The sequence below is a fragment of the Heterocephalus glaber genome, unplaced genomic scaffold (assembly GCF_053883595.1).
Source record: "Heterocephalus glaber isolate CG9 unplaced genomic scaffold, H.glaber_assembly_v1.0 deba00001429, whole genome shotgun sequence".
Taxonomy (NCBI): domain Eukaryota; kingdom Metazoa; phylum Chordata; class Mammalia; order Rodentia; family Bathyergidae; genus Heterocephalus; species Heterocephalus glaber.
Window position 1 is genome coordinate 5,762,485 of NW_028258294.1, and position 22,887 is coordinate 5,785,371.

Genomic DNA, 22,887 nt, shown 5'->3' on the forward strand with positions numbered 1-22,887 from the left:
TTAGCACTGTAGTTTCCCTTGCTTAGAAGGAAAAGAATTACATCCCTTACTAGGTGATATATAAACAACATGGTCCATTGTATCTCTTATCAGAAGGATGCCATCCATTTTGTATCTTTGTCCAATTATGTTTATGGCTCCATTTAATGTGAATGCTATTTTAAGTTATAGAACATTTGCAAAAAGCACTGTCTTTAAAGGCTTACATATGGAGAAAGGATAGGGAAAATCAAATATGTCTCCTTAATTGGTTCAATCTACTCACACCAACTATCAAGACTATTTGCGTTGCATACCAGGCCTTATAAAGAACTAATGAGAATAAAGTAAAAAAAGAATTTCTAACATTAGAAGCTTATAAAAAGTAAAACAAGTGTCAATTTTTATTAATTTTATAGGTATATATTTACAATACATAATAATTGCATGCATTTTGGGGAATTGGTACACACATATGCCCATATCATATCTTGATTATTTATGATCCCTTTTCCCCTGCTTTAATTTAAAAAAATGATAGTTAACACTGTTGAATTTACAACAAAAATTAGAAGCAGACTTCATTTTACCTTTATCTGGCCTTTCTCACATGGTTCACTGCACACGGATCTGATGACATTATTTTTCTTGGACCAAACTTCATCATCGTCCATTTTTAATTCTCCATTGTCCCAACTTCCAACATTGATATAATCAAAATAATCTTTTCCCATTTCCTTGAAATTCATTATTTCATACCTTAGGAACAAGAATATAATAATAATTCAGCTAAGAATATAGTCATCTATGAAAATGCGGTGGATTTTATCCCCCCCCCATATATCTACATTCATATAAGCAATACTGGAATTTTCCATGACAGTGCATTTAGGATAACAAAAAAACCTGTCTGTTTCACTTTCTCTTCAGAGACCTTTTTCTTTTTACATTCAAGCTTACTACTGAAAGAGAAAATAATCCCATGTGAGAATGTGACTTGACCTCAGCAGGATGAAAGACAATTTTGAAATAATTTTAAGAAGTTTAAATAAGAACTTCTGAGAAATGATAGGAAAGGTTTTATCTCCATTTGAGTAACATCATAAAATTTCTTTTTATTAATCAAATGAGAAATTTGGCAAATCTTTGATCTTTTTCTCAGCATTGGGGAATATAGGGGGAATCTGGGTAGGACCAGATTTTATTTTCCTTAAGTTACCCTTTATCAATGGTTAATTTATATTATAAGAGAAATTTCAGGAGTGATGTTTTTAAAAATCTGAAAATAGTTTCTAACCCACCTAGTACAGTATAAAAATAATGGAAGAGAGAAGTATTTTGTGAGTTCTCAGTCTTTTTTACCTATTACTCTTATTTTTGGGAATGTACAGAAAATAACCAATGTGCTTATTTAAAAGCCTTTTCTTAGATGTAAGAACATTTCCAGAGAAGCATTTTTGAAATAACTGAGGACATTGTGTGATCATTACCACCACTTGCAGTCCATACAGGTAGGTCAGAGTTGTACATGTCTTCACATAGAGCTCTATTTTCTTTACACTCCTCCACTCAGTACTTTCACTACTGACATACAGGCTCATAAATATTTCCTTCAACTTTCCATGCCCATCATGTTTAGCTATCTGGAAATGTGTATGGAAGGAAAATTTTCTGGCTTTTGGGTTCCAGTGGTCAGGTTATCATACACAGCACAGTACATACTCTATACAGAAATTGAAAAAAAACAAACCTGGCACCAGTCTATTAAAACTACATTGCAGCATTCTGTTTTTAATCACAAGTACATATTTTTAACTTTTGTGTCTTTGTTCGTAGCAGCACAGTTTGTGATAGCCAAAACTTGGAAACAGCCCAAATACCCATCAACTGGAGACTGGATCAAGAAAATGTGGTTTTTTTAAATAAAATGGAGTACTATTCAGCCATAAAAAAATGAGACATTAGAGACATTTATAGCTAAGTGGATGGACATTGAGGCGATACTCTTAAGGGAAATAAATAGGACACACATGTATAAATACCGAATAGTTTCTCTGGTGTGAGAAACTGAAAGTGTAAATAAGGACTAAATGTATAATAGGTAATGTGAAATAGGAAGAAAAGGGGCAAAGGGGAAGGAAGTGGGAGGGCTGGGGAAAGGATAGAAGGGAATGGGATTAATATGAGAAAATGGAAAAATAGGAACAAAATCTTTGTAAATAGGGAGGAATGAAGGGATTGAAGGGAGGGCTGGGCAAGGGTGAAAAATAAGAACCAAGAGAGACTATGTAAAGGTGCAAATTTCCAATGATGAATGTCATTATATTGTATACCTAAAATGTACCAATGGTTACAATGAATAATTGATAATGTAAAATAGGAAGGAAAGGTCCAAAGGGGTAAGGGTAGTGGGAGGGGCAGGGGAAAGGAAAGAAGGGAAAGGAAAAATGCTGAGAAATGGAAAAATGGAAATAAAGTCTTTGTAAATAGGGAAGGGTGGAGGGCATGAAGGGAGGGCTAAGAATGGGGAAAAAATAAGAACCAAGATGCATTATGTAAAGGTACAATTCCCATTGAGAAATGTAATTGTGTTGTATACCTACAATGTACCAATAAAAGAATTTAATAAAGTGCAAAAAATAAAGTAAAATAAAATAAAAATAAAAATAAGGGCCGGGGATTTAGCTCAATGGTTCTGCCGCCTGCCTCGCAAGCAAAAGGTCCAGAGTTCCGTCCCCGGTACCAAAAAAAAAAAAAAAAGGTGTTAACATGCAGAAACTGAGCACAAAGAAACATTCTAGCTGGAACTAAATTAGAATTATGAGTAAGAATCTGTAATACATAAAATTACTTTTAATATGTTGTTGTTTATGTGAAATCACAAACAAAATTTGGTAATATACCAAGAAAAAAAAAAGAATTGAAATGTCATATTTAACAGGGAAATAATTTCAAGAAAAGTTAAATCTTAGTTTTGGCTTAATTCATCATATTGTTAAACAGAGAAATTGAATTCTCCCTCTGGAATTAGCCCTTTTTTCCCTTTGGTAATTATTTCTTAACTAGAAGGCAAACCCAAAGAAATAGTATCAAAGAGATTTTATCAAAGGTAAGTATTAATAATATCAATAAGAACTCTAGTTATGAAATTATATGATTGCATTTGAGAAACTTCAATAGCAGTGTTTTAAAAAAGGAATGTGTAAGAAAAATTTACTACTGAAAGTTCTCCCATTTTCTTGTGAATTATAATATTTTTAAAAACTTTTAATAGATTCTATATAGATTTTATTCTCTAAGTAAATGAATGTTTCAAAAATATCTTCTTTTAAATTTTAGTTAAGAATTAAAACAGTGGCTTTTTGCAGTATCTACTTATTATTTAATCTAGAAGGTTGTATTTTATTATTGTTCAGTAAAGAGCAGTATGTAATTTGGTGTCTTTTTTTGTTTGTTTTTGGTACCAGGGATCAAACTTGGGACTTTGCGCTTGCAGGGCAGATGGCAGAACCACTGAGCTAAATCCCCATCCCTGATGTCCTCTTTTTTATTGACAGATTTGGTAAAGATCCCAGTCAGACAGAATCAGTATTAGAAGCAAAGATTAGAGTATTTTTTTACTCCAGTCACAGGACATGAGAGTATAAATTCTCTAGCCCAGTTTCTCCTTTTCCCTCTTCTCTAGCCCCTCTCCATTCTCTCACCATTGGTGTCTACATTTCTGTTTCTGCATCTTCCTCCTCATCACAGTGTGTCCTTACATAGGATCTCTCTTTTTAGAATCTTCCTCTTCACTCTCTGTGCCCCCATGTCTATGTCTTCCTTAACTGGTCCACCTTTTAGAGCCAAAATAACCTAAATATTTTAAAATGAATTTTATATATCACTAAAACCCAAAATATATTGCAGCAACAAGTAGTTCTATTAAGGCACTTAATGGAAACTACAAGAAATCAACTTCTGTGAACAGAAATTGTAAATTTCCTAATGGTAAGAATTCTGAAAAATTTAGTGGGTATCCCAAGATAGAGAGGAAGCAGCTCTTTTCTCAGGGGCTGATGATCAGATGTCAGGGGAATTGAATAAAAATTGAATTGTGGGAGAGGACTGTGGAAATGATTTTCTCAGTTTATAATTTTAATCTAAGGTCCTTTTTAAAAATTTTAATGTGTAATTAAATATCTGCTAAATTGGCAGTGGGCTAACCCTTGTTCATGAAACAAATTGTAGTGATCTGTGACTTTGGAATTAGGTAACTATCAATTGAAGAGAGACCACAGAGTTTGACCAAAAACACAAATAATAAGTAACATGAAATATTTTTTATGTACTATTGCATGAACCATTTCAAATGTAATATAAGTAAAATTATTTTATAAAAATCTAAGGTAAATTCTGATTTGATGCTTTTTTAACCTAAGTGTCGCTCTAATTTAATATTTTCTATTTGTGCTGTCTGTTTTTCTGTTTCTCATTTCCTGTCTTCTTTCAAATTAATGTGTTAAAATTCCTTTATTAGCATTTAATGATACCTCCTCGTATTAAAATTTTGGTGGCTGCTTAAGAGATGTGTATTCTTATTCTACTTAGTATTGAATTATGTAATGCAAAATTTGAGAAAATTGCCGCTATATAATTCATGTCACTTTCCTTTATGCTATTATTTTGCTTTAAATACTTGTCATTCAGTTTAACATTTTCCCCTCATGTTTCCTCTCCCCAGTTATGATAGGTCCTAAGGGGTAACCAGGCTTCTTAAACCTTTGTTTGTCATGAAATCACTAAAAAAGGGGTCAGTGACCTTAATTTTATTGTTAGCATTTTATTGTTAAAATTTTAGGATTTTAGATCCTCTGTACCATATAAACTCTGCTACTGTAGTGCAAAAACAGCCATAATACGTGTGTGTGATGGTATTCCAAAAACCTTGCTTATAGCAGACTCAATTTTGCCTGCATATGCTAGTTTAGTGACACATGATCAAGATGATTGGCAGTAAATACTAGAGATCCCCACTTCTTGTCTGTAGTTCCCAAATCCTAGAACTCCGAAAACTTTGAGACTCTTCATAACTTCTTTGGCAGGAAATCATGAATCTATCTGAAATTATCTGGTGAGAAGACATGATTTCAACTATTATAAGGTAACTTACAGTCTATAACACTGTGAATATTCAATATATTTTTTCTGCAGAAATATTAATGTTAAGGAATACTGCTCCAGCATATGTTGAAAACATTATATTACTCTATGAACTAAATCCTACACATTTTTACTTAAAAAAATTGTGAGTTGATAGTACTTTAATCAGAAGTGAGTTTTTAAAAAATGATTAAAATGGGGGCTGGAGATTTAGCTCAGTGGCTCCATGCCTGTCTCACAAGCACAAGGTCCTGACTTCCATCCCTGGTACCAAAAAATAAATAAAATGTATTCTCTAGTGATCTACAGTTATCTGTGTCAGAATGGATTGCCATCTCTGGAAATGTTCGGATCTTGCTGGTATGACTGGCAATTTTGTGGAATTCCTCAATTACCTCAGCCTCCTCTGGTTCTTTGCTCATCTGGGAATCTTTTTGATCCAGCAAAGCAGTAACTTACTCCACAGCAATATTTCTCAGAAAGTTTTTTTTTTTTACTTTTTGATACTGGTTGATTAATTGACAGTCTATTGTATAAAATAAGAAGTTGAAACACAGGAAACTTAGAATCTTAACTATGATTTATTAGACTGTCTCTTTGATTTTACCATTTAATCTTTGTAAATCTTAGTTTCCTCGGATCAAGAAAAGAGTAATAATATTATGAACCTCCTAGGATTAAAAAATATACCATTTAATTTGCTTGACAGAGGATACACAATAAATGTTATATATATACATATACATACATACACATTTATAATATATATTCTAATTATATATATTGTATATAATATATATAATTTATATTTACATTGCCCAGGCTGCTTGTAAACACTTATAACTTTATAAAGAAAGATAACTGGATTAGTGGAAGAAACAAAAAGCTGCAAACTACCCTTTCCTGAGTCTGGTCCATGCCCTTAGAGGTCAACTTTGATAATTTATGATTACATTAATATAATATCTATACTTAGCAGTACATGCATAGACTGAAAAACTATACATTCCCAGAAATTGTATGCAAAATGTTACGTATATTATCCTGAAAGAACATCTAGAATTTTATCAGGGTCTTTAAGAGATTCATGTTCCAAAAAACGTTAAGAACCAGTGGCCTAAATGTATCCCCTCATAGCATATTTGGATTATGTATGAGGTAGGTGCATTCTGCCAAATCCATTAAGGTTCCTACAGGAATAGAGCTGAGCCATCTGAGACATTTCCTCAGTATCTGTTTTGTGGAACTGGCTTGGGCCTTGCAATAAAAACTGAAATTGGTGGAGCTGCAATCACCAGTCTTATTAGCAAGTCCCAGCCTGACATCTCTGCTCCAGAGATATACACAGATATAAAATCTATGTATAGATATCAGAGTTTAGGCCTGAGTTCTGAGCCTGAACACTGAGCTCATGGGTCAGCCATCCCTAAGAAGATTTATAACACATTTGAAGTTTTTTTGATCTTGAGAAAATGCTTGCAGTGGATACACTGAACATCCAAATAGTAGAAGGCAATATGTGAAAAGTCAACTTATCTTGGCACACAACCTGACTGGTGCAATACTCTTCAAGTCTCTAGAACAGAAAAAATATCCAGATTTTAGCTCGGCTGTATTACTGGAACCAGTTGTCACATAGCAGTCTAGCATGTGAGATGGCAACAGCTGCATCCAGGATAGATCCAGCTTACTTCAGAATACAAAAATGTGCTAAACCAAGATTTCTGGCAGAAAGTGTGGGCACATGGGGTTTGAGTGGTGGAAGGACTCATGAGACCTCTTGGCAGAGCCAACCAATACTTCTGCAAGCACAACTGTTAAGCATATGTTGTGCTGAAAGAGCACTTGGAGTTTTGCAGCAGATGACCAAAGGACCCCAGTTATTCAAATGGAAAGCAGAGAATTTCAATGACATTATCCTTAATGGACTGAAAGAATCCTGTGCAGATTAATGCAAGATTTTTAGAGTTTGAGATAGATGTGAATTCTAGTGATTTGGATACCTAGTGATTTCTTTGAAGGCTGACATGTATTTATAAGGAAGTTTCAATTTCTTAGGCACTTCTCTATAAATAATGAAAGGTGAAATTTCAGAGAAAAGGGCAATTTAGTTCCTAATGGACAGATTGCTCCAGCTGGAGCATAATAAAGTAAAATATGACTTAAAACACACTGTAAGTATAGCAAACAATATGAAAGTACCTTGGCCTTTTTAGAGATTACCAGAAATTGAATTGTTTCTGTTTCAGAATAGTTCTTTGATCCAAGAAGAGAACAGAGATTAGGCAGTAATATGAAAAAATTGAGAAGCGACAGAGATGGCTTTTATTTATTTATAATAAAGTGAGTTTTCTGACTCGAAATATAGATTTCTGAAATGTGGTGAAGATTTCAAAAGCACATTTTGGACCTCAGCATCAGTACTTGGTAACAGGGAAAAAGGTAGTAAATCCTTTACTCAACATGAGATATCTGGGCTAAGAAAACGTGGCCAGGAATCCTCAGTAACTACAAAGAATAAAAGCAGGCACCTCAGGATTAAAAGTTGTTTGTTGTTTAAAACCTATTGTCTACAGGAGAACTGTAACAATACCTTCCTGGAGAGTCTCCATTCTCATCAAATAGGATCATATCTCCAGAAACCCCAGTAAAATTGGTTTTCATCAGGGAGTCCAAGAGTTTCCGTCCATCAATTGGCTTCATTGCATCGCAGAGTCCTGCATAGCCTGGGCAGAGGGACATCTGCATGTTGTGGAGCCCATAGGCCATGGAATAGATTGCATTGATCACAAATCCCATTTTGGAATCTTGAACATGATGTGTTCTCAAAGTCAGAGAGCCTGTGAGGAAACAAATTAGGGAACAACTTTGAAACTTAATTTTACAGTAATTACTTTCATGGTTATGAATAATTAGGGAATATACTGGAGCAACTTATATGAATTAGAACCAGAGACAATATTAAGAAACAGCTGCCAAAATATTATATGTAATAATTATTTCCTGTTTTAGACTTTTCTTCCAAAATGTTGGAGAAAGGTTGGAATTTGGTGATTGAATTCTGAGGATAGATTCAGAATGACAGTGAATTTCTGTACTACATATTTTGTGTTAAAGACATTAATTTCCTTAGTGTCATCTGTGATAATATACCTTTGTGGTATAGAAATCCTTAACAAATCTCCAGTTTCCAAACTATTGAGTCCTCTTGGCTGAAAAAACTAGATCTTCTACCATATGGCTTTAGAGTACTTATTTGGTGATTTATTACCCATCACTTCTAGGCTCAAAGCAAATGCTCTCCAGAAATTGGCCTATTTGGAAATTATGAAATTTAACATTCAAACTCCATTAATTCATTAATTAATTCAATAAACATTTATTGAATTCAGAGTATATATAAAGCTATATGGTCATCTAGGTAAAAACAAAAATGAAAGAGAAATGGATTATGAACTAAAATAACTTCTCAAATATCAGTCCTGTTAGTAATGATATGACTTATTTTTTATATTCAAAATATAAAGATATGGGAGAAGCATGCTGTCCAGTGAGGCAATAAGCACTCACAAGCCACTGGAAAATATTCATCCAAATCAACAGATATGGTAGGAAAATAAAGTCTGATGTCTTTTAGATCTTCAAGATGCAACAGCCACTTGTCTCCAGGGAGGCAACAAGCAGGCTCCCTAGAGGTCAACTTGGGCTCAGAAGAATGGTGACTGTGACACAGAAAGTTAAAATCAAGCAGAAATGGGATATACTGCAGCATAGATACAGAAGACTAGACTTTAGACTTGTAAAGTCTCAGCACTGCTGTTGGATAGCATGAATCCCATCTGGTGGGAATCACATTCGACTCAGTGGAGGGAAATGATAAAAACAAAAAACAAAAAAATGGTGGGTTGAACATCGTGACAGGATAAAGAGTTCAGCCTTAGGAAGTTTTATGTGGGAGAGGAAGCCTGAGTAGGGAAGCACCATTTGTGGAACCTACAGAAGGGTGATATTCCTGGCTTCTAATACCAGCACAAGTGCACCCAAATGCCTGTGCTCACTCCGAGGCAGAGTAAACAAGGCAGTGCAGACACTGGCCAGCAGTGCTTCTGAGAGCTTGGTGTACAGCACTTTGGAAATTAAGAACATAATGCTGACCTGTCAACAAACTATGTGAGAGAGATGCTTAACAGTTGACTCAAATTTTTCCTGTACCTTCATTAAAAGGTATTCAAAATATTGAGAGATCAAGTGTAATCCAGTCCTCCCACTGAGAACCTTGCTCTAGCACCCATCTGCAATGATGAATGGGTGAAACTTTGCCTACCACCTGCCCTAAATTGTTTCTCCTACTTGGGCAAAGACTGAGAAGGGAAACTATGGATTAAAAAAGATTTTCACAACCCTCCTTATATGTTGTCTAACAATAGAAATCTAAGGGAAATGATTGTCCTATTATAAGTGTCCCCACAAGGAGGAATATTAGATCTGATTTTTTTGTTTGATTTTGCTTTGTATGTGAGGCAATGAGTGTGTATTTTGCTTCTATAGTGACCAATCTTTTTTTGTTATATTTTCCCTCAAGTGTTATTTCATAGAATTTTCTAACTTTGCTTCTCTGTAAGTTTATTAATTGGACTTAATCTCCCTTTCACTTCTCATTTTTAAGTTTTTTCCATTCTCTTCATGTTTCCTTCTCTATTTCTCCTCTCAACACTATTCTTGTATTATTAATAATAAATATTATTATTAGTACCTGATTTTTTTTCTAACCTATCCTACCTCATTCTCCCCTTCTTTTTCTGGGTTAGTAAAATAGAGACAGTTTTTAAACAAGTTTTCAGTCATATATTGATATATGTTTGCTTTGTTAGATGTTGATATTACTCGTAGTTATTTTTTTCTTATAAAGAGGTGCAAGGGATTTGAATAGGTTGGCTGGTTGCTTTCACACTGATACATACACAGCTTAGGGTACATCACAAAGTGAGAGCCACTTACAAAAATATACCTCCACAAAATACTATTAATGATATCCATCTCAAGTGATTTGAAAAACCTTAACACAAACACCAAGGATCATGAGAAAAAGTGACATCTGTCTAAAGTTAAAAACTCACTAGGAAACAATCTCACAGACACTGAACTGGATTAAATTCTAGACAAGAAAATTTTATTTATTATGTTTAGTATTATGATGATAGTTTTTTTTTTTTGAGACAGCGTTTCGCTATGATGTTGTAGCAATTCTCCTGCCTAAGTACTAGGATTGTAGATGTGTTTTGCCACACCTTGCTCAGACACATAATTTTTAAAAGTTTATAGTTAAAATTATCAATAAATTTAAAGGATATACAAATGAGCACCTGAATGAATCGATTATTAAAATGATCCTTGAACTCAAGATACATATAAGCAACTGAGTGAATTAGGGAAGATAATGCAGAATATGAAATAGCACTTCAATTAATATATACAGGTTATGAAAGATAACCAAACAAAATTCCTAGAAATGAGAATCTCAATTAGTCAAATAAAAAACTTAATTGAAAATCTGAGCAGTCAGCTGGATGAAAACCAATAAAGAATATCAGGGCCTGAAAAGCAAGTGTATGTCCTAGAACATTCAGGTAGTAATAAAGCAAAATCATAAATATCTCAAAATATCCTACTTCTGTGTATCTTTGTGAAAGGGTTAAAGACAACATATTACAGTGGCATATGGATAGCCATATTTATAGCAGCAGAACTCACAATAGGTAAAACTTGGAAGCAGCCTATATGTCCATCAACAGATGAATAGATAAAAAATGTGCTATTTATACATAATAGAGTACTGCTCTGTTGTAAATGAAGATAAACTTGAGTTGTTTGTAAGGAAATAGATGCACTTTGACACCATAATGTTAAGTGAAATAAATCAGACCTACAAGCTGAAATATCACATTGTTTCTCTTATATGAAAAACTCAAAATATAAATAAATTATAGAGCAAAAGAAAGATAGTTTTTGTTTGAAAAAGGGAAAGGAAGTAAGATGGAGAGAGAGTGGATAAAAAAGAATGACAATGTGTCAGGTACATACATCAACTCTCCATGATGAATATTATTATTATGTACTGCAAGTATGTACTAATAGAATAAAAAAGAAAAAAGGAGGAAAACTCAAAAACAACAAACAAAAAGAATCAGCAAATGGAATATTCACAGCTCTTTGACAACACTGAAAGACCAGATTTAAAACTCGTAGGCCTCAAGGAGGTACAAGAAATATAAGATAATGACATAGAAAACTCACAGAACTAAATAGAAATAATAGCAGAAAATTTACCTCAAGTCTGAATAATGAAGTGGATATCTAGGTACTGGAGGCATTTAGAACCCCAAACAGACATGATGAGAAAAGCAGCTTTTTATGACATATCATAGAGAAATTGCCAACAATTTAAAACGAAGTAAGAATACTAACAACTGTTAGAAAGATATATCAAATCAGTTATAATAGTGAGTGAATTGGAATAATAGTAGATTGCTCAATAGAAACTCTTAACAGATAGGAGATCTTGAAATGTTGTATTTAAAGTCCTGAAAATAATTGTCAGTCAATTTTTATATATCCTACAAGGTTATCCTTCAGAGTTGAAGTAGAAAAAGACCTTTCATGGTAAGTATAAATAAAAGAAACTCATAACACTTAAGCCAGCACTGCAGAAAATACTTCATGTCTAAACACAGAGAAAGAAGACAATTACAACCATAAGAACAAGGAGAAATACAAATCTCATTAAAAGAAAGATGAAAACATGAGAATCAGGAATGAATCAAACACTAAAAAAAATCAACAAAATGACAGAACTTAGTGAATATCTTTCAATAATAACACTTAATATAAATGGCTCTAATATGGCAATTAAAAGGAAGAGTGTCAGATTGAATCAGAAAACAAGATCCAACTATATATTGCCTGAAAGAAATGTAGCATATAGCATATCTACAGAGATACATAACCTGAAAGTGAAAGGATGGAAATGGATAATTCATCTATCTGGAAACCAAAAGTAAGCAGGATTAACTATATTTTTATGCAGAAACCAAATGATTAAAATATTTTAAGAGAAAAAAATAGTATGCATATCAGTAAAATGTATAGTGAGCTTAAAGAAGATGAAATAAAGTTAAATAATAAAATTTTTAATGAGCTTAAAGAAGGAATGAACAGTTAATAAAAGAAGTTAATAATTTGACCATATAAAATGCTGATATTTACAGGAAACCTAGCACCCTTCATAATTAGGGTAGAAGTACTAGGTGTAAAGCCAGAAGAGAATATGTAGGCAGTAGCAGATATCTCTGACAAAGTATTTCTCAAAAGTGATAATGTACTTATTTTTAGCTTTGAAGAAATATTACTGTATTGGAGTTTTATGTTTTGGCCAATCAGGATTCTAGGTGATCAATATATATGGACCACTTCTGAATTTAAAAGACAGACCTGTGTCTTATAAATTGACTATCTAACCTTTTTCTGAATTTTAAAATGAAACATGCTGCTTATGACAAAATGAGGTATTTGAGGTACCAATTGAGTGTTAAAATCTTTGCATCATAGAACAGAAATAGGTAAGAATGATAGATGTTGAATGTTACCATATTTTCACAGGTCTGACTTGTTCCTTCACAAAGTTATGACATTAGGGAAAGGTACACAATACAAATGAATGGGATAAGCAACTGAGACCTAAAATTTGGCCTTTGATTTTAAATATTTAATTTGTTCCTATAAACTTTGTCAATAAAAAAATCATTGATGTTTAAAAAGAAAGAAATGAACAAAAATTTATTTGAATTGAAAGAGACAAAAGAGATATGAATAACTTTTGTAAAAATTATGAAAAAGAAGCAGAAAAATCTCAATATGAAAATTGCAATTGAAAATAATCTCAAAAAAGACAGAATTTGAATATAAGGGTAATGTATTCAGTCATGAACTTAGTAATACACTAAAAACAAGACACCATGGCAGCTGGATTCAACAGGTGCTAGATGATTGAGAAAAGCAACCTAAGAATTACAAGTGATAGGGAAAGGTTAGAAGATCACACCAAAGGTATAAAAAAGTTATTCACTAAAACATGTTAGAAACATATTGAAATCCAGGAAAAACAATTCAATGCAAAAGTGAAAGAGACATAGAAAAGCCTGAGTCACCATGACCAGAAGAAATCCTTTACAAGATATATTATACTCAAAATCCCAGAAATTCAGTGCAAAGAGAATAATATAAACTGCTAGGGGAAAACATCAAGTAACCTATAAAATAACTCAAGTAAGAATAACAAATTTTTCAACACAAAACTTAAAGCCCAGTGAGGCTTTAGGGAAATTTCTCTAAACTTAAAGGAAAATGATTGCTAATTCAGATTACTGTATCTTTCAAAAATATCTTTTAAAACTGATGGGCAAATAATGAATTTCCATAACAAAGAGAATTTAAAGGAAGTAATGACCAGCAAATCGCCATTACACACAGTACTTAATGAAATTCTCCAGAGAAACAGTGATGTTAATATCACCCAAGAGCCCAAAGAATAGAATTCATCTAACTGGAAAAGTAGATAAACAAATGAAAACATAGAAGAGAATTACCAGTGGAAAGATAATGCAATGATAGGATTGCATTATTATTTAAAGTTTCTTACTTTATAATTAATGGCCTAAACTCCCCAATCAAAAGTCACAGACTAGAAGATGGGATCAAAAATGCAACCAAATACTGCTTGCAAGACACAAACTTCATCCACAGAGAAACACAGAAGCTAAAAGTAAAAGGATAGAAAATAATAATAATACATCAAACAGATTAATAGCAAATAAAAGTAGCTATCCTATCTTCAGACAAAGTTGACTAATGCCTAAACTGATCAAAAGAGACAAAGAATGTTATTACATACTGGCAAAGGAAACAATTCAATAAAAGAGATAATTTAAAATATAGATGTACCAAATATTTTTGTACCAAATTTCTCAAAAGCCACTGGACAAAAAAGGACAGATAATACACTTATACAATCATAATGGGGGATTTTAGGTCAATCAGAAAAAAAATCAAAAAAGAAATGTCAGAGTCTAACCAAACTATCAAACAAATGGACTGTTTAGATACCTATAGAGTGTTTCATTCAATAACAATAGAATATATCTTTTTCTCAGCAACACAAAGATTCTGAAAAAGAGATTGTATCTTAGATTTTAAAGCATGCTTAAGTAAATACAAAGAAAATGAAACAATTATTTGCATCCTATTGGATCATAGCAGAATGAAACTAGAAATCAATAGAAAAAGAAACCACATAAAATTAAACACATGGAAATTAAATGTCACATCATGCAGTAATCAGTGGTCACAGAAGAAATTAAAGACTACCTAGAAGCAAATAATAATGATAGGACAACATGTCGAAACCTGTCAGGCAGAATGAAAGTTCAGAGAGGGTCATTTTTAGCTATAAATACCCACATTAAAAATTCAGCAATTCCGAATAACCTAATATGCATCTAAAGGTTTTATAAAAACAGTAACAATTAAAATCCAAAACTTTTAGAAGCAAAGAAATTAAAAAGGTCAGAGCAGAATTTAATGAAATTGAGACAAAATACAAAGGAGCAATAAATCAAAGACTTTTGAATTGAATGGTAAGACTTACAAATGTTTAGCCAAACTTACCAAAATAAGGAAAGGAAAGACTCATGTCAGTGCAATTGGAAATGAAAAACCAAAATCAAAGGACCACAGTGGACTTTACTGAAATCCAGAGGATATAGGAAAGTATCTCAAAATTTATTTTCCTGCAAATTGGGGAATCCAGAAAAAAATAAATTCCCCAAATGCATAAGAATTATCGAAACTGAACCAAGAAGGTGTAAAACCTCTGACTATACCAACAAAAGGCAATAAAACAGAGAACTTAATAAAAATCCTGTCAACTAAAAATAAAAATAATATTCCTTAAACTTTTTCATGAAATTAAAAGGGAAAGACTGCAGCCAAAGTAATTCCTGGAAGCCAGCATTAATGTAAGGGAAAGAGGAAGAGGGAGGGAGGGGGGATGGGAAGAGGAGGGGGATGGGGAGGGAGAAAAACAACAAAAAAACTACCGGCCAGTTTCCTTAATGAACATAGACGCAAAAGTGCTCGAAAAGATACTTGCAAACTGAATGTAAGAATCATTAAAAAGACCATACATCATGACTGAGTTGACTACTTCCTAGGGATGCAATGATAGTTCAACATATGTAAACCAATAAATGTAATATACATATAGTTAAAATTAAAAACCACATGATCATCTCAATAGATGTAACAAACTCTTCAACAAAACTAAACATCTCTTCATGGTAATAACCCAGAAATATTGGTGTAGAAGTATCTTTTCTAAATAATAAAAGTCATATGACAAATCCACAGTCAACGTCATACTGGATGGGGAAAACCTGAAAGGATTTCCTCCAAAATCAGGAATGAGACAAGGGTTCTTTCTACTCCTGTTCAATGTAGTTCTTTTAACAAATTTAAATCAATTTGATTTAATTAATTTAATTTTAACAAAATTAAGCAAGAGAAAGAAAAAAAGGGATATGAAGTGCACAAGAATAGGAAATGAGCAAGTAAAATTCTTCATATTTGCAGACTATACCAGTCAGCTTTTGATCACTGGTACAAAATTACCAACATCTGCAATTTAAAGAAGGGCAAAATTATTTTGGTTTATTGTTTCAGAAGTTTCAATCACTGGTTAGTGGGTGCAAGGCAGAAACATCAAGGTGCAAGGTTATTGTAGGCAAAGTTCTTTGGCTTATGGAAGCTGACAAGCAAAATAGAAGAGCTCCAGAAAGATAGGAGCTAGGGACTAAATACAGTGTCTAAGATCAGGCCTCATAGACCCACATGCATACACCCAGAAGTGTGGTTTACTAATAATGCTCTTTGTAGTTCTCAAGCCAATCAAATTGGTTTATGTACTGATAGATGATTATCTAGAGTATTTGAAGAACTCAAAAATAACTCCCCTGAAACCAGTAACCTAGTCAATAAGTGGGGAAATGAATTGAGTAGATACTTTTCAAAGGAAGAAGTAAAATGGCCAATAAATATATGAAAATATGTTCAACATCCTTAGCCATTAGGAAAAATAGCAATTAAAACTACACTGTGATTCCATCTTACTCCAGTCAAAATGATTATCATAAAATAAATATATGCTGGCAAAAATACAAGGGATAAAAGAACTCTTCTACACTATTGATCTTAGTGTAAAGTAGTAAACATTATGGAAATCAGTATGAAAATTACTAAAAATAGGTATACTGTTTGATCCAGCTATTCAACTGGTATTTTCCTGAAAGAATTAAATTCTGCATACTATAGGGATTGATGCATATCCATGTTTACAGCAACACAATTTACAATAGCTGAGCTGTGGAACAACCCAAATGCCTGTCAAAAGATGAATAAAAGATGTGGTCAACATACACAATGGAATATTATTCAGCCATACAAAAGAGTGAAATCTTGTCATATGCAAGAAAATGAATGGAACTGGAGACCATTATGTTTAGTGAAATAAGCCAGTCACAGAAAGTTACATCTCATGTTTCCATTTATATGAACAATCTAAAAAATAAAAAACGGAATGACATTATAAAAGTAGAAGTTTAGAGATTATGAAGGGGAAAGGGGAGTAGGGAAGGCAACAAGAATAATAAGCATGAAAATAATAAAAATGTTACATACACATACCAATATACCAAAATGAATCTCATTATCCTGTAGTATTTCTATACAGCAATACTAAAAATGCAATGGATAAGTGAATTTCATAGTATCTTCCTCTGTGGGCTTCTTCATGGTCTAAAAACAATAGCATTATTCTCATTTTGGAGACCAGAAGTTGAGTTGCAAATACTACATTGTCCTGCAAAGCAATTGCCATGTAAAGGCAGGAAATGATTTGCCCTTGAGTGGAAAGGTTTGTTGTCAGTAATTTTAGCTGTAAGTCCCACAGCAGTAGGACTCATTGGAATATGTAGGATTGTAATACTGTACATAGATAATATCTGACTAATTAATAATTTCTTTTCCTAATAAACCCAGATTTTGTTAGTTATGGCAGTACATAGAACACCACCTTATATTATTATGTACTTAATAATTTTTAAATTAAATTTATTGGTACATTTTAGGTGTACAATATGACAACATTCATCATTGGGAATTTGTACCTTTACATAATATACCTTAGTTCTTATTTATGGATAAGTCAAAACCTGAAGGTGATTTTATTAAACTTAAAATTTTTTTGATGAGTGATTATAAAGCTATGTTTTACACTGTGATTCAGAGAAAAAAATCTAACTGCCTTGAGTTTTAAAAAGCTTTGCATTTTATTTCTTAATTTTTAATCATTGATTTAATGTATAATATTATATTATAAAATTTCCTTGGATTTATGAAATTTGATCAGTAATCTGTATTTAAGAACAAAGTACCAAAAGAGTAAAAATAGGCATATGTGGTATAGAATGAAATATTATTAACATTTAAAAAATCTTTGTCCTCCAAGGTTCTACATTCAGTTATCTTGTAATTCTATATTTTTTCTAATGCTTCAAGTGCCATATAAATGATGACTCTCTAACACTAATAGAGTGCCAGGTATTATTTTCAGTGTTACACATTTATTGACTCATTTGATCCATATAAAAACCAAATGACACATGTACTATTTCTATAAAGGAATCAGGCATAGAATGATGAACTAATTTACCCAGTGTCACACAGGTTCTAAGCAAGAATTAAAATTGGGCAAGTCTAGTTTGAGATTCCATAAATACTGTATAAGCAAAATGTTCTACAATTTCTGAAATCTAAACCAACAAATTCTGGACATTTTTTGAGGCTCAACGACATTAGCATTTGATAAATATTTTCTGTTTCTTGCATTCTATTTCTTTCAGCCCCATTCCTACACCTGACTTGGGTTTTCAGAATTTTTACATTATTTAGTTATTAGCATATTTATATTTCTGGATTCAGCACCAAAGTCAAAAGTTTAAAAAATTATCACATAAGAAATCTCTTTCTCCTGCCCTGAATTTTTTTACTAAGATCAGCCATTCCTAAGAGGAATATTCAATGTCATAACTTTATCATTCCTTTAAGACCTTAGTTTTATTGCTAAACATATATATAAGCATATAGATGTCAGCTCAAAAATGATAGCATTCTGCTTCTGGCTTGCCCTTCCCACTTGCATCCAGGAGACTTTGAGGACCCCCCCGGGCATGCCCACCAGCCTCCAGCTTGGCCTTGCGGTCAGACTAGGGTGGCTGCACCCTGGTCCTTCTGGCTTGCCCCGCCCCTTGCATCCAGGAGACTGTGAGGACCCCCCTGGGCACACCCACCAGCTGCCAGCTTAGTCGTGAGAGCACCTGCAACAACAGCCCCCCCCCCACCCGCCTCTGACTTCTTGGGTGTGTAGCTACCTGGTTCCACACTACAGAGGCACAGGGGGACGTAAAGGCTATTGTCCTTAGTTGCAGGGGTGAACAACAGAGAGAGGACCTCTCTCAGGCTCCCTGATGAAGACTGAAGCCCACTGGAAAGGTGAAGAGAATCTCTGCAATAAAGGCACACCAGACCACCATACTTGGTAAGTTGGAGGGATCATCACCTCCCATCAGAACCTGGACTATCTTCAGGGGAAGGGCAATTGGAACCTGCAATAGAACCTTGCAGAGTTCAACCCTGCAGGAGGACCGTGAGCTCAACTTGGGACTTGCAGCCAGAAATCTACCTGAATCTCATGGGTCTGTGACTGGCTTACTGAGACTCATTGACTAATATCTGCACACTGCTGCCTGCCTTGTTTAGTGTGACAGCAGAGACATACCCTGAAGGAGGCCCTTCATTTTTATTTTTAATTTGTTATTTTCAAAATTACCACTATTTTTTTGTTATTTTTTATTTTTTTCCTTCTTTTTCTACTCGTTTAAAATTTTTATTTTTCTCTTTTCTTTCTCTTGTTCTGTCTCTCTCTCTCCGTTGCTGTCGCACATTGTTCCTCATCTCCCTTTGTGTTCCTGTTCTGGCTCGAATTCATATTTCTTCTTTGTTTTTGTTTTGTTCTCTCTCCTTCTCTCACCTGTGCCCTCTGGCCTCACTGCTAACCTTCACCTATCCCTTTACCTACCTATTCCTTCCTCCCCAACTCCTTTTTAACTCCCCATCCCAAAGGGTAAAGTTGCTACATTGAAGAGTTTATTCACTATAAACATATGTTGGATTGTTCCTTGATTTTGATTTAATTCACACAGTGAAAGGTGGTAGGTTAATAACCACCACAAATTATCATTTTCTAAAAGGTACTTGATGCTGTTGTGTTACTGATTGTATCACTTGGGCTAAGGTGTTGTGATTGATCTAATCAGTTGTCCTTTCTGGTATAATGAAAATGAGATAGCCTCAGAGCCATTAGAGACTCAAAACCTAAAGACCACCTATACCTAGAAGACACCTCTGAGATGAAATCATTCCATAAATGTTCTTAATACATCAACAAAGTTACTTACAATAAGAACTTCAAAGTATCAACCCAGGAACTAAACCAAGGACAGTACCAAAAACAAAAATGAGAAGACATTTAAGCAAGTCTCAGAATCAGACTAACATCCCACAAAAGGCAAATTCTGGGGAAAGGAGGTAAAAAGTCTGATAAACATCCACCTGGACACACTGAACTGATAGCACAGGAAGTAATGAACCAGATGAATGAGGGTCTAGAAAAATTCAAAGCAGAAATAATTCCCCAGGTAATTGTAGAGATAGCAGAGGGAAAACATGATTAGACACTCTAGAAAAGAAACAGATAAAAAAAATAGATGAGCTGAGAAACATGTTGGAAGCCATGAATGCCTAGCATAAGAAAGAAATGGAATCCAGGAAACAGATTCAAACAGATATTCAGGAGATTAAAAACTCCATTGAAAGCATGCATAGCAGATTAAAGAAATCTGAAGATAGAATATCAGATATAGAAGACAGGATTGTGGTTAAGGACCATGAAAACAGAGATCTCTTCAAAGTAGTAAGGGACCATGAGAAATTAATCCAGCAGCTGCTCGATGATGCAAAGAAGAATAACATAAGACTGGTAGGAGTCCATGAAAAAACAGGAGAAAGTACAATTGACATAAAAAAAATTGTTCACAGAAGTAATAGTAGAAAACTTCCCACACAGAGGTGGAGAATTGAACATACAGATAAGTGAGGCATATAGAACTCCAACTAGACATGATAAAAATCTATACCTACACATATAAGAGTCAAGATCCCAGAAACCCAACAGAACAAATCCTACAGGCAGTTAGAGAAAAGGATCAAATCACCTACAAAGGAAAGCCCATCAGAATCATGGCAGACCTTTCAACACAAACCCTCAAATCAGGGGGAGCCTGGAGTGAAGTATTTCAAGCCCTAAAAGAAAATAACTTCCAACCTAGACTGTTGTATCCTGCAAAATTATCTTTCAAAATTGATGGGGAAATTAGATAGTTCCATGACAAAGAACACCTGAGAAATTTCATGAACACCAAACCAGCACTCCAAACAATCCTAAGCAATATCCTACAAAAAGACAATGACAGTCACAACTCCATGAGGCCCAACAGAGGGAAGCTACCAGGCAAGGTAAGAAACTAAAGGGAAAGGGAGGAAAAAAATAAGAAATAAAAGAGCCAACAATAGTAAAACATCATGACAAGGATCTATCTATCAATTATAACCTATCAATTATAATAACCTGTAATATATCAATAATGAACGTCAATGTTAATGGCCTCAATACACCAATCAAAAGAAATAGACTGGCAGATTGGATTAAGAAGCAACATCCAACAATATACTGTATAGAAGAAACACACCTAACTCAAAAAGAAATACATAGACTGAAAGTAAAAGGTTGGAAAACAGTTCACATGACAGTAAAAAGCAGGTGTGGCAATTTTATTTGCAGACAAAGTAGATTTCAAACCAAATCTAAGAGAGATAAAGATGGTCACTACATCCTTCTGAAAAGAACAATCCAAGAGGAAGAGATGACAATCATAAATACAAATGCACCAAATATGAATTCCCCCAATTATACAAAACAAATATTAATGGACATGAAAAACCAACTAAGCACTAATACAGTTGTTGTGAGGGATCTCAATACCCCATTATCACAAATAGGTCATCTAGACAAAAAAACAATGAAATTCTAGAAATGAACCAAGCTATTGAACAAATGGACTTAATAGATGTTTACAGAGTGTTCCACCCCGCAGAATCAGAATACACATTCTTTTTTGGATTCACACAGGTAATTCTAAAAAATAGACCACATGATAGCTCATAGGACATGTCTAAGTAAATGTAAAAAAATTGAAATTACCCCCTGTAAATTATCAGACCATAGTGCAATAAAATTGGAGATCAATGTCATAAGAAACCACAAAACTCCCACAAATACATAGAAATTAAATAACACTCTCCTAAACAACCAATGGGTCACAGAGGAAATTAAAGAAGAAATTAGACAGTTTCTACAAGTAAATGAAAAGCAACATACAGGAATCTGTGGGACAAAATGAAAGCAGTTCTATGAGGGAAATTCATAGCAGTGAATGCCCACATTAGAAAAACAGAGAGAACTCAAATAAATAACCTAATGCAGAACCTCAAGCTCCTAGAAAAAGAAGAGCATAACAAACCCAAAGCTCATACAAGAGAGTAAATTATAAAGATGAGAACTGAAATCAGTGCAATGGAGACTAAGAGAATGATCCACAAAAATCAATGAATCAAAGTGTTGGTTTTTCAAAAGAATAAATAAATTTGATAAACCTTTAGCCAACCTTATCAACAAAAGGAAAGAAAAGGCTCAAATCCATGCAATTAAAAATGAAAAAGATGAAGTCAAAACAGACCCAGCAGAAATCCAGAGCATCATCAATACCTACTTCAAGAACCTGTACTCTAATAAAATAGAAAACAGAAGAAATGGTCAGATTCTTAGATACGTATGAATTGCCAAAGTTAAATGAAGAAGATATAGAAATTCTAAACACCCCAATTACAATGAGTGAAATTGAAAATGTAATAAAAAATTTACCAACAAAGAAAAGCCCAGGTCCTGATGGCTTCACTGCTGAATTCTACAAGACATTTAAAGAGAGCTATCACTATTACTCTTTAAACTCATGAAGGAAATTGAAAAGGAAGCAAGGCTTCTGAATTCGTTCCTGGAAGCAAATATTACTTTGATTCCAAAACCAAGGAAAGACACAACCCAAAAAGAGAACTACAGGCCAATCTCCTTAATATTGATGCAAAAATCCTCAACAAGATACTGGCAAACAGAATACAGAGGATCATCAAAAAGATCATACATCCTGACCAAGTCGGATTTATCCCAGGGATGCAAGGATGGTTCAACATTCGTAAATCAGTAAATGTAATACACTATATTAATAGAGTCAAGGACAAAAACCATATGATCATCTCAATAGACTCAGAAAAGGCATTCGACAGTCACTCATGACAAAAACCTGCAGAAAATTGGAATTGAAGATCTTTATCTCAACTTGATTAAGGCTATCTATGAAAAACCAACAGCCAACATCATACTAAATGGTCAAAAACTGAAAACTTTCATGCAAAAATAAGGAACAA

General features: G+C 33.6%; 1 protein-coding gene and 1 long non-coding RNA gene across 6 annotated transcripts in view; one reads left to right on the forward strand and one right to left on the reverse strand.

Annotated features, from left to right (window-relative positions):
• LOC147827856 (uncharacterized) overlaps nucleotides 1–5,866 on the forward strand; it is a 36,497-nt gene extending 30,631 nt beyond the window's left edge. Inside the window, exons 2-3 of the long non-coding RNA XR_015451600.1 lie at nucleotides 1,398–1,490; nucleotides 1,816–5,866. This is a non-coding gene — a long non-coding RNA (uncharacterized LOC147827856). The remainder of the gene's footprint in view (nucleotides 1–1,397; nucleotides 1,491–1,815) is intronic.
• Nucleotides 1–22,887, reverse strand: part of Grm5 (glutamate metabotropic receptor 5) — a 547,664-nt gene that overhangs the window by 93,520 nt on the left and 431,257 nt on the right. For all 5 annotated transcript variants that reach the window (XM_004868208.3, XM_004868207.3, XM_087212259.1 and 2 more), the window contains 2 exons: nucleotides 7,715–7,961; nucleotides 570–738 (listed from right to left, as the gene is read on the reverse strand). In XM_004868208.3, the coding sequence (XP_004868265.1) occupies nucleotides 570–738; nucleotides 7,715–7,961 (416 nt within the window). The remainder of the gene's footprint in view (nucleotides 1–569; nucleotides 739–7,714; nucleotides 7,962–22,887) is intronic.